General features: G+C 36.3%; 1 protein-coding gene and 1 long non-coding RNA gene across 3 annotated transcripts; one reads left to right on the forward strand and one right to left on the reverse strand.

Annotated features, from left to right (window-relative positions):
• Positions 1–330: 330 nt before the first annotated feature.
• Positions 331–6,271, reverse strand: LOC131785821 (neuronal-specific septin-3). Of its 2 annotated transcripts, XM_059102768.2 has the most exons (12): positions 6,145–6,271; positions 6,039–6,069; positions 4,071–4,226; positions 3,488–3,661; positions 3,066–3,191; positions 2,825–2,906; positions 2,390–2,527; positions 1,912–2,029; positions 1,706–1,804; positions 1,275–1,371; positions 1,126–1,177; positions 331–907 (listed from the first exon to the last, which is right to left on the reverse strand). In XM_059102768.2, exons 1-12 carry the CDS (start codon positions 6,160–6,162, stop codon positions 754–756), a joined length of 1,245 nt encoding a protein of 414 aa, XP_058958751.2. In that variant the 5' UTR covers positions 6,163–6,271; the 3' UTR covers positions 331–753. The 2 variants fall into 2 exon arrangements, with proteins under 2 accessions (XP_058958751.2, XP_058958752.2); XM_059102769.2 differs by lacking the exons at positions 6,039–6,069; positions 6,145–6,271 and adding an exon at positions 5,486–5,978.
• Positions 6,272–7,161: 890 nt separating this feature from the next.
• LOC131785822 (uncharacterized) lies at positions 7,162–9,579 on the forward strand. The gene is made up of 2 exons (XR_009340318.2): positions 7,162–7,530; positions 8,280–9,579. It is a non-coding gene; the product is annotated as an uncharacterized lncRNA (long non-coding RNA).
• Positions 9,580–10,252: the final 673 nt, after the last annotated feature.

A 10,252-nucleotide genomic window follows, 5' to 3' on the forward strand; every position in this document is an offset into this window, starting at 1 on the left:
AGTTTGAAGCGTTTTTTTAAAAAGAGAGATAAAGAACTGATTAAAATCCCCATTCCTTGCAATGTTGCAACAACTTGCCATTCGCGCCGCCCTGGATTAGCGTGGGTGATTTTTTGTTCAGGGATATCACGTGGTGTGATTGAATTAAAATTTCCTTCAAGTAAACTCAGTAGACAAGCGGCTACAGTTTGGGACAACTAGGACTTTGAGTCATTGATGGCACAAAATGTGGATATATCATCCCCACTCTGCCGAAACAAGCGTTTGACGGGAACGCCATTCACATCCCCGTATACCGTTTAACACCAGGCCACTGACACCAACAATGGCTACGTATTGTCACTTACGTTTTATTGAAGAAACAACTTTGAGTTTAATTTATTTTAACAAATTGCTATTCATAAAAAGCTTATAATGTTTGAAATTGTTGATATCAATAACTCTTTTAATCCAGGCAGCCAAAGGATACGAATTCCAAATCTTAATGAATTCCTACACATAATATAATAGGGATGGAGAAAAGTTAGCCGCACCATTTCGAACAAACCTTTACGATGGAGTTTCTCAATACATAGTGCACCATGAAAACTTTCAAAGAAGTAAATTTTCGACATTGATAATTGTAACAAAGACTAAATTGTTCATATATGGAGTAGCAAACAACTTACATAGTATTGAATCTTTCTTGACTGAGTCTGATAAGACCGAGAATCTCTAGTAAAAAATTTATTCTGCTTATTCTTCATGCTTTATTTAAATTTTGCTTTCCTGACCCATCACGTCATCCATGTTCACCACATTGTTTTCTAAAACTATTTGCTCATGTTTCTCCTCTGTCAGATGTGTGCGGCGATAATTTTCATAATGAATGTTGTCTGTGACCTCCTTTAAATCTTGCATGTGTGTTCTATGGAAAAAAAGACAACAAAAAAACCTATCAGTTTGTTGAATCTTTTACAGAATTACAAATCTCCAAAAGTAAAAGCGTCTTCTATTTTAAACTATTCACCATCCTGGCTTTCGGTTACTCTGAGTAGTCCCCACACGTTCTTTCCGTGACCGTGACAAACTGGACCCGGGTGGTTATCTTCTAAAAGCTTATGCTCGTCCACTAATTTCACTTACTTGATTAACATGTCCCGTAACTGAGAAAATTCACAATGGTTTTTGTTTTCAACTGAAAGGAAATAATAAAAGAAATTACCTCTAGAAAATGCACAACAATAACAGAAACATTTTTAACACTAGCCAGAATGTCTGCAAATTCTCCTTACCTTCGATCAGACCCCATTTTGTCTTCCTTCCAAGAACTGGCTTTCCTGACACAGTAACGTAACGATCGCTACCAATCACAGCAAAAGGCAGCTGATCCTAAAAAGACATGGCGCAAACAGAACGTTTTGAAAAGCGAACAAGCTAACGTTGAGATAGACCACAGCCAGGCAATGTGAACTACATCAGTATTTATTCCTTCAGGCTTTGTAGCTCAAAAGCCGAAAAACGAACTCAACAAAATTTTTTTATCTGCATCACGTCTAATAATGTATGTAAAAGTAGTGATTAAGTTATGAACACACAACAAATAACATATGTTGTATTTCACTGCATCCCATTTAATGATAATTACAATTTCTGGAGAACTTAACAATGTACTAAGTTAATTGTGTAACAGTAACAATGAAAATAAATTCCATTACTTACTGACCCTTATTCTGGACGTTGTCCGGGCTTCTTCTTCATCCAGGTCATGTCGATTAAGAACGGGATAGATGTTAATGCGGTTTTTTTCTATATCCTCCCGTAACTACAATATGAACATATGTGATAATTTCATTTTAGTTCCAGTTGTCCAAAAATGGAAAACTAAATCAACCAGGAAATACTTGAAAATTCACATAAGTTTGCCTGTACCCTCCTTCTGAAGGCTTCACGTTCTTCAACAGTTAGAGTGTCTGCCTTTGCAATCACTGGCACAATATTAACGCACTTGTCTAGTCGTTTCATGAATTCCACATCAATAGGCCTCAACCTGTAAAAATTTCAAGACATAAGTCACTGATTGGAATGAACAAATGCACATCACCTATCAGTAGGCCAGCCACTTCATTTTTAACACCTCGAATGCTTTTCTTGATGTGCATTGCAAACAGTTGTTATGGCAGATGTACATGTAAAGGTGTTTATTAACATTTGCAAAAGAAACTTCACATACATTCCATACCTAAATGTACAAAAAGAAAATTGGAAGTAAGACACTTCAGTACTTGGTCAAACTTTTACATATAAAGCTGTCCATAACTTTTCAGTATTCCAGTAACTTACAACAAAGACTTTTGATGATTTGTTAGAGAATTAATAGATATATTTTCTGTTCTTAACATGAACCCACCTGTGACCTGTTGGTGCAATAAAGTACAGACAGCAGTGAACTCTGCTGTCAGGGACTCGAGGCTTTCTGCTGATGCTAGTTTCTTCTTTCAAATATTTGTTGTACTGTTCATTTATGTACTGCAGAATTGGGTCCCAGCTGTTGCAACATTATACAAAAACACATGAAATAACTATTGTCATTATCAAACAGACCTTCAAATGTTCCCTCTTTTACCTTCATTTTTGTCTAAAGAATTCCCCACTCCACTAAATACAAGTGATTCAAGTTTGAGTAAATATGAGTAAAATCTCATAGATTAAATAAATTGAACATATGCCATGAAATGCTGCTCAAATACTTACAACCAATTGGCAGGATTTGCCATAAGAGTTAGAGTACATGATGTGCAAGTACAAAACCTTATTTAGGTAATGAACAGTACAACAGCCTTACCAACTTTCATTATTGATCTGATCACCAAACCCAGGTGTGTCTGTGATGGTAAGTTTCAATCTGACTCCTTTTTCCTCAATAACTGAAAATTAAGAAATAAAATTTAAATTTATAATGATATTTATAAGGATTTACATTATTGCTGCCATAAACATTCCAGGTACCATATCTCACCCAAAAAGAAAAAAATAACAGAGAAAAAACAAAGCTAAGTATAAGATAGCAACGAAACCAAACACACCATGACTAACTGATTTGACTTCAACAGTCTTGGGAATACAGGGAGTGGCTCCAGTGGAAGATATCCTACTCAATCTTCCTTTAAATAAAGTGTTCACCATGGTTGATTTACCTAGGCCTGTTGCACCTGGAAAACACAAGAAAGGAGTCTTATGGTTTTATGTTCTTCATAACTTTGAATTAGGAAACAATTTTTGTAATTTTTGCGAAGAAAAATACTTCTTATATATGTCAAGTAAGAAAAGATGACAGGAATTTTTTTTCATGTACCAAACTAATGCTAAATGTATTCTACACTGACTTGACCTGGTAAAACATTTTGTATTCATTTATAGTAGTCACACTGGAACTAAATTCTCTTGATGAAAAGTAGAATTAAAGGTATCAAAAAATCAAACCACAAATGGTAAAGACAAAACTTACCAACAACCATGAGGTTAAATTCAAATCCTCTTTTGAGAGATTTTTTGCGGATTTGCTCCTGCACTGTATCAAATCCAACATAACCTTCTAGAACTGTCTTCAACTTTCCCCAATGTGTCATAGCTTGCATTGTCTCCATCATGATCTCTATAAAGTTCTGATAAGAAAGCAACCCTAAAGCAAACAGGAAAACAGTCATGATTGTTACAACTGATCCTTTGTTCAATGATGTTTCTTCTAAACAGACAAGTATCATGGCCAAAACTATGATTTTGCATGTAGCTGGAACCATTTATGAATATGATTCATGTTTTTCTTCTTAAAATGAAGACAAAAATGAAGAAACACGATGGAGGAAGTAATGACAAGGATGACTGTGTATTAAAAAGATGTTTTCAAATCAAGATGGAGTATCCTTTGTCATGTACAATAATTTAGCTAGTTTCTCACTATCAATATGATCTTGATGCATGTGGCTGGCACTTGATACCTTAATAATCTGAGGTGTCTGGTAAGAATGGATAGCTAAAACCCAATGAGCTGTTCAACTAGTAAAATCAAACCATAAAATGCTTTGTTGCACCTTTTTCAGCCTTGCTTTCTGCTTTATTGTTTATTGTTTCTTTCTCATTTTCACTGAGCTGAGCTCCCAGCAGTTGTACTGCAAGAGTTGAGATTGTTGCCACATCAACATACCCAGTCTCCTCAACATCAGCAAACTTAAACACCTTAGACAAAGCTGGAAAAATTAAACACAACATTGAGTTGAAACATACAGAAAGTTATTTTGTTATCCATGGATGAAATATTCATCACTCACCTTCAAGGACATTTGGCTTGGTTTCAATCCCAGTCCCCTCTGGAAATGTCCCTTTTATAACATACCATCCTAGAGATCCCTTCCCCCTCCCATCTGCTCCCCCTTAGGATTTCAAAAAACAGGGTTGATAAAAGATATATTTGGAGTAGCAGATCAAACACAATTCTTTCAAACTGGAACTCTCACTGTGACAATAACTCTTAATAAAATACACAGAGTGGAGTGCATTTTACAAAATGAAAGGAATATAAGACAAACACTGTTTATTTAGACAGGGAGAAGGAAACTTTAAGTTATCACCTGTACAACAAAGACCTTATTTATCAGAATTTACATGGATGTCAAGTAACTTGTAGTATTTGGATGGTAAAAATATCAGGAAAACAGGCTGGCACAAAAAAAAATATTGTGACTAAAACTTAAGAACTTCAAATCTCTAGCACACATCAGTACAATAGTATGAACACTGATAACAAATTTAATGCAATAAAGTTAAAATGTCAACAATTTGAAATTAGAACTGAACAACAATTAAACTAAAATACCCTATACAGTTTAAGATTTATGAATGAAACAACATTTTTGAAGCCAGTACATACTGTAAAAACAACTTCAAGTGCTTATTCCATTCTACTGATTGACTCCATGTGACACAAGACAATAGCAGTAGTTTGACAGGTGGTAAGAAAGCTCTCTTGTAGGGACACTCCCTTCCTACCACAATAAATTTGGTTAAGAGCCAAATTTTTTACCTCACATTTATCCAAGATCTGCTAGAATTTTATAAACAAGGATTCCTTTTGACCAGAGCAACTTCGTTATTTTAATTGGCTCCAAAAGTTCACCGCGTCGTACATGAGATTTTTTTATCGTTGATAAAATATCACAAGTACATTTGAACGTAAATGGTTATTGTATGGTCTCACATTTTCAACGCAAAAATCTATAACAGAACGAGAAGAACTCCCTAAACAACACACATTTTTCAAGATGAGAGACATTTAGTCATTCGTTAGTTTCTGAGTTACAGAATAAGCTTTTTTTGCGGAAATTTTCAATGATTATAAACTACGCTTTTCTTTCAACATTTTCACTCGTGATGAATGGAAAACTTTAAATCCTTCAGCGCGTGAATTATAAATGATTCCCGCCTCCAGCAAAGTGTACACAGTACTCACAATCACGAAAGGCGGATTGATCCGGAAATTCCATATCCATTGAGTAGTTTTTAAAGTGAAATAACCAAATAATTATTGGAAAAACACACGTAGAGCATGAGTTAAAAGAACTGATTGCTTTGAAAGCAAAACGGGTCAAACAGAAAACAATGGTTTTGTTTTGAGAAAAGAGCCAATCGATTTGTCGCAAATCTTCATAAAAGTTTAAAGCGCTTTTAAACAATAACGATTTAATCATGTTGTGTGCTATCAAAAACCACGTACATGCATAAGTAATTCCAATACTGCAAAAGACAAAATGAAACTGCAATATATATAGTGGCTGGAATATTTGCAGGGTTAGCCTAACAGTGAAATAACGGAGGAAAGCTATAACTATTCGTGAAAAGCGAATTATCAGTCTAGACATGTTAACGAGATGCTCTAAGTAAGCGCAGAGGAATGCTTTTAAGCCTTGTTCGAAGGGCCAAGAATGTATACATTTGCGGAACGAATCAATAGTAACAACACAAAACGATTCATCAAATCAGTAAAATAAACAATTCTGACTTACCATCGGTCTGAGCCCCTGTCAGGAGGAATTGCTGAAACACAGAAAACATTTGTCTGTCAGAAAGAAGAACCACAAGGTTTGAGATGTGATACTACTTAGAGTTTACCTTATCAGAGGAAGCCATCTCCAGTCACATCGTTTGTGTTGCTGCAGTACTTGCTGTAAGCGGAAGTATTCTAGAAGTAGTTACCAGTGTCCGTCTGACGTTATGTAACGTAACGTTAAGATTGCGTGACGTACATAGGATATCAAAGGTCACGGAAGGTAAAAACCCTGCATGATAATGCGTTAAAGTTTAAGGCCCTATTCATACAAGCAAAAACATGTTTAGTTAAACCAGATTTAACTTAATGAAAATCAGAAACAGAGAACTGAGACACTGAATCTTCCCTAGGTTTCAAGCAATCACTACCTTGTATTTTCAATGTTCTAAATTACAGTCGACAAACATCGCTTTAAGCATCTTCTATGAAGAAAACAATTTTTAACAGTGATTGACAAAACGGCTTTGATGCATGTTTGAGCTTTGGTGTGATTGGGGTATTTATTGCACAGTCTCTGTCTGTCTGTCTGTCTGTTTGTCTGTCTCTCTCTCTCTAGCCAAACGGTTTGTGTTTTACCAAAAAAAAAAGAAAATAAAAACAACGAGGAGTACCCACACAGTATCTCTTCTATACGCAGATGACATTGAAGCAAAGCTTTTGATGTTCCAGATGATTGGTCTATAAACAACTTCCCTCTTGCAGCCTCACTCACTGTTCACAAACCCCTGCGGCAGCGCCCACCAAGAGCTTCAATTATTATATTTTGCAAAATATCTCTGTAAATTGATCCTCTTTATGTGTAGTTAATCAGCGGTTCTGAGGAATACACGAGATTTTAATAAAATACTCACAATCTCCAAGCGGATACGGATAGGCTGATTACAACCTCAGTATTTGATGACAAAATGTAAAGATACTGAATCAAATTAAATACTGCTTCAAATGTTCATAATTGTGGAAAGTTGTTTATCATGGTTACGTCGAGGTCTGAAATTTTCCTACGTCAATATTGAAATACAGGATGGAATGCTTCCTATGAGGCAAAAAAATTAAAGCGTTAGTTCACTATCACTGGGTTACAGATGTTGATAGACTGAGCCCGGGAGTTTTCTGATAACGTGAATGACGTCATGCTTTGTTACGAGTTCTCTCACAACGTAAAGACGCATTCCTGCTTAGAGATAAGACTGGAGTTGTTTTCGTTTAACAGATGGAAGTGGAACTAAAACAAACAATGCAAATTTCAAGTTCAGCTGCGCTGAGTGGGCACAATGAGTTGTTTACATACGTGAACCGTTGATTTCGTGACGTGAGCAGAAAACCCCCTTGAGAGAATAACCGTAGCGTGATGGAATAGAAAGAATGTCAGTTTGACTGAAGATCCTGTTGTATGACACTTTTTTGAGGTTTAAAACACGAAGTAAATCGAGGCAATTGGGACATATCAGGTATGTAGAAGACCTTCGATGACAAATTTCTTGGGAGACCCAGTTCATCAAGGATATCAGAACGTATTTTCTGTTTCTTTTTTCACACTGTAACTGAAAGTGGTCACATGGTTGGGAGTGATAACTAATTAGTCGAGATTATGTTATTGACTTGCGGTGCGATTTAGATAACTGACGGACACAACCACACCAAGAAGAGAAAAATCTGTTGAAAACCTTTATTGAGATAACAGTTTTTCTGTAAGTAACCCTGTGAGTTGCTTATTTGCGGATATCTTTCCCTGAAAAGATTTGCACATATTCTTTTGTATGACAGTGTTTCTCAAGCAGTTACCTTTTTGAATAAAATACCGGGTGAAGATAATCAGTCCTCTTAAATTCGCATTACGGCCAGTTGTTTCACATTCTTGGGCCGATAAGAAAATTTGAAGATAACCTTCACCTGACTTTGTAGCGAAGTCGGTTCCTGTTTGTTTACAGTTGAAGTATTCCGCATAATAATAACGTGTCGGTATCGACTCATCTTTTTATTTCCGGTAATCAAAGCAAGCTTTGCTTTAATTGTACAAGGTCAGTCATCGATCACCTCGACTGCAAGGAAAGTGTTCACGAGAATCACGACTTGTTTTTTACACCAAAGATTTCGTATTTTTTAGCAAGTGGACTTAAACAAAAGAGCAATGAATTACAACCTTCAGTGAACCTCAGCAGGAAAGAACTTTTACTAAAACTTTTTTCGATCTGTCCAGCTGAAGGTATCTTGAAACTGTCTAGGAGAAGCTGACCGTTGGAGCTTTGCTGAGCCGTATTCCTGAATAGATAGAGGAAGACTGTGTCTGGATTTTATTCTCTTGCTGATTAAAGTAATTAAAGAGCATGAACGCCCGACTTAAAGCCAAGATATCAAATCGACGGAGCTTTGTGGAAAGGAAGAAAGCTGTTTGCGATGAGACAAGATTTCTTATAATCTCTGGAAACAGTCCCGAGGCCGCTGAACAGAAACAACTATTTGATCCAAGTTGCTTGAGCTCGATGGTTCTAGATCTTCAGTCTGTGAAAGGCTCAAGCTCAATTGTACAGAATCAGTGTTTTGCAACAACTCGAGCGCCGACTGAAGTGAAGTGTAAACCAGGATCTCGTGACACATGCGGCAGTTATCCGCATGTCCTTACAGCTGTTAGTGGCGAAGTAAAGTGTTGGCTTCCAAGCCCGTTACTGATGAAGCGTCGAAACGCGATTTGCGATGAGATCGAAAAAAGAACAATAGCTATGTCAGGTAGAACTTTAAGGCAAAAGAGAGTTGATATGCTTCGCTCCATTGCGCTGACACAATTCTCTTTGTTATGAATATTTTTCTACTAATTCAATGTCAAAGATTCATCAATTTCGCTTTTATGTTTCATGTTATACAAAATTCTTAGTCTGAAGCATAACTTGCACTAGAAAAAGTGCATTCAACTCCCTCCAAAAAATTAAGGCAATCCTAGTTCATAATCCCTTAACTATACGGATTTCAGTTTACAAGGTAGACGTGTAGGGCGGTTACTTTACATAAGGATTCTTAAGTACCCTGTCTTCTAGAAAATACGTCTTTAATTCAAACAATGTATCTCAGCAAAATTTGTTCCGACCTGTAATAATATGTAGTTGACTAATACAAGTTACATTATCATTGTTTATAATATCCAGTGTTGTTACCAAACGGGATGAATCAAAGCTCTTCAGTGGAAGTCGGGTGATTTTTCAAACAGCATTCTCTAAATTTCGTGTCGTAACTCGATGAATTCCCTAGGAGTTGAAAAATGCTGGAAAAATCGATCTGTATTTTGTTTGGGTGTAAATGATCATCTTTGACCTCTTTGGCGTCAATCACAATGCCGTGGGCAGTTTAACTGATACAGTAATGGTGACTCATTGACCAAAACCGAAAATATGTGAATTTTGATAAAAGAACCGAATACTGGTATTGAAAAGTAATTTGATTTGCCGTGTGATAGAGAAAGTATTCCTCAAAGGCGATTAAACTTCCAGCGTGGTGTGGCTGTACAATAGAGTGTTATTAGGTTTGCAATACGTACATATTCAAGCACAACTGTTCTCAAAGCCCTTTAGAGTTGATGCAATCAATGCTACGCGATGAATTCACCCTTATGTAGCAGATTAAAAGCTGTGATTTGATTAAAAGCGGTTTGGATTTACGGGGGCAACCCAGCGTCTAATAAAAAATTATAATTATACGTGATTAGAATGAATATACAGATAAATACTACGAAATCACTACTTTCGGAGAGTAATACATATACATATTAAATGTCTCAGGATCATTTTGTTCTTCATCGTACTTACTTAGTGGTGACCTTTCTCAGCACCACAGTTCAATCGGTAAATTCTTACCTTTGTCTTTATCAGATTTTCGCGACTCCTAAATGAGATTAAGAACAAAAATCCGATTTGAAGACTTAACCAGAAGAAAAAGAACAATCTGCGGAATGTGCAGTCTAGAAAACCCGATTAAATCTTCTGCAATGGAAGGAATTCAAGGATCGTTAGTCATACTGTTATGTTATAAACTCTCGCAACATGAATTTTTTCCCTTTTCTTTCTTTCTCAAGGTGCAGTTCAGGGAGGTTTTTGGTCGGGAGAGAATTTATACTCATTCACAGATCTACAGTCTGGTCAGGAATAAAAATATCGCCGGCGGTTGAAAATAAAACCTCAACAA

This window comes from Pocillopora verrucosa, chromosome 8, assembly GCF_036669915.1.
Source record: "Pocillopora verrucosa isolate sample1 chromosome 8, ASM3666991v2, whole genome shotgun sequence".
In the NCBI taxonomy this organism is placed as follows: Eukaryota; Metazoa; Cnidaria; class Anthozoa; order Scleractinia; family Pocilloporidae; genus Pocillopora; species Pocillopora verrucosa.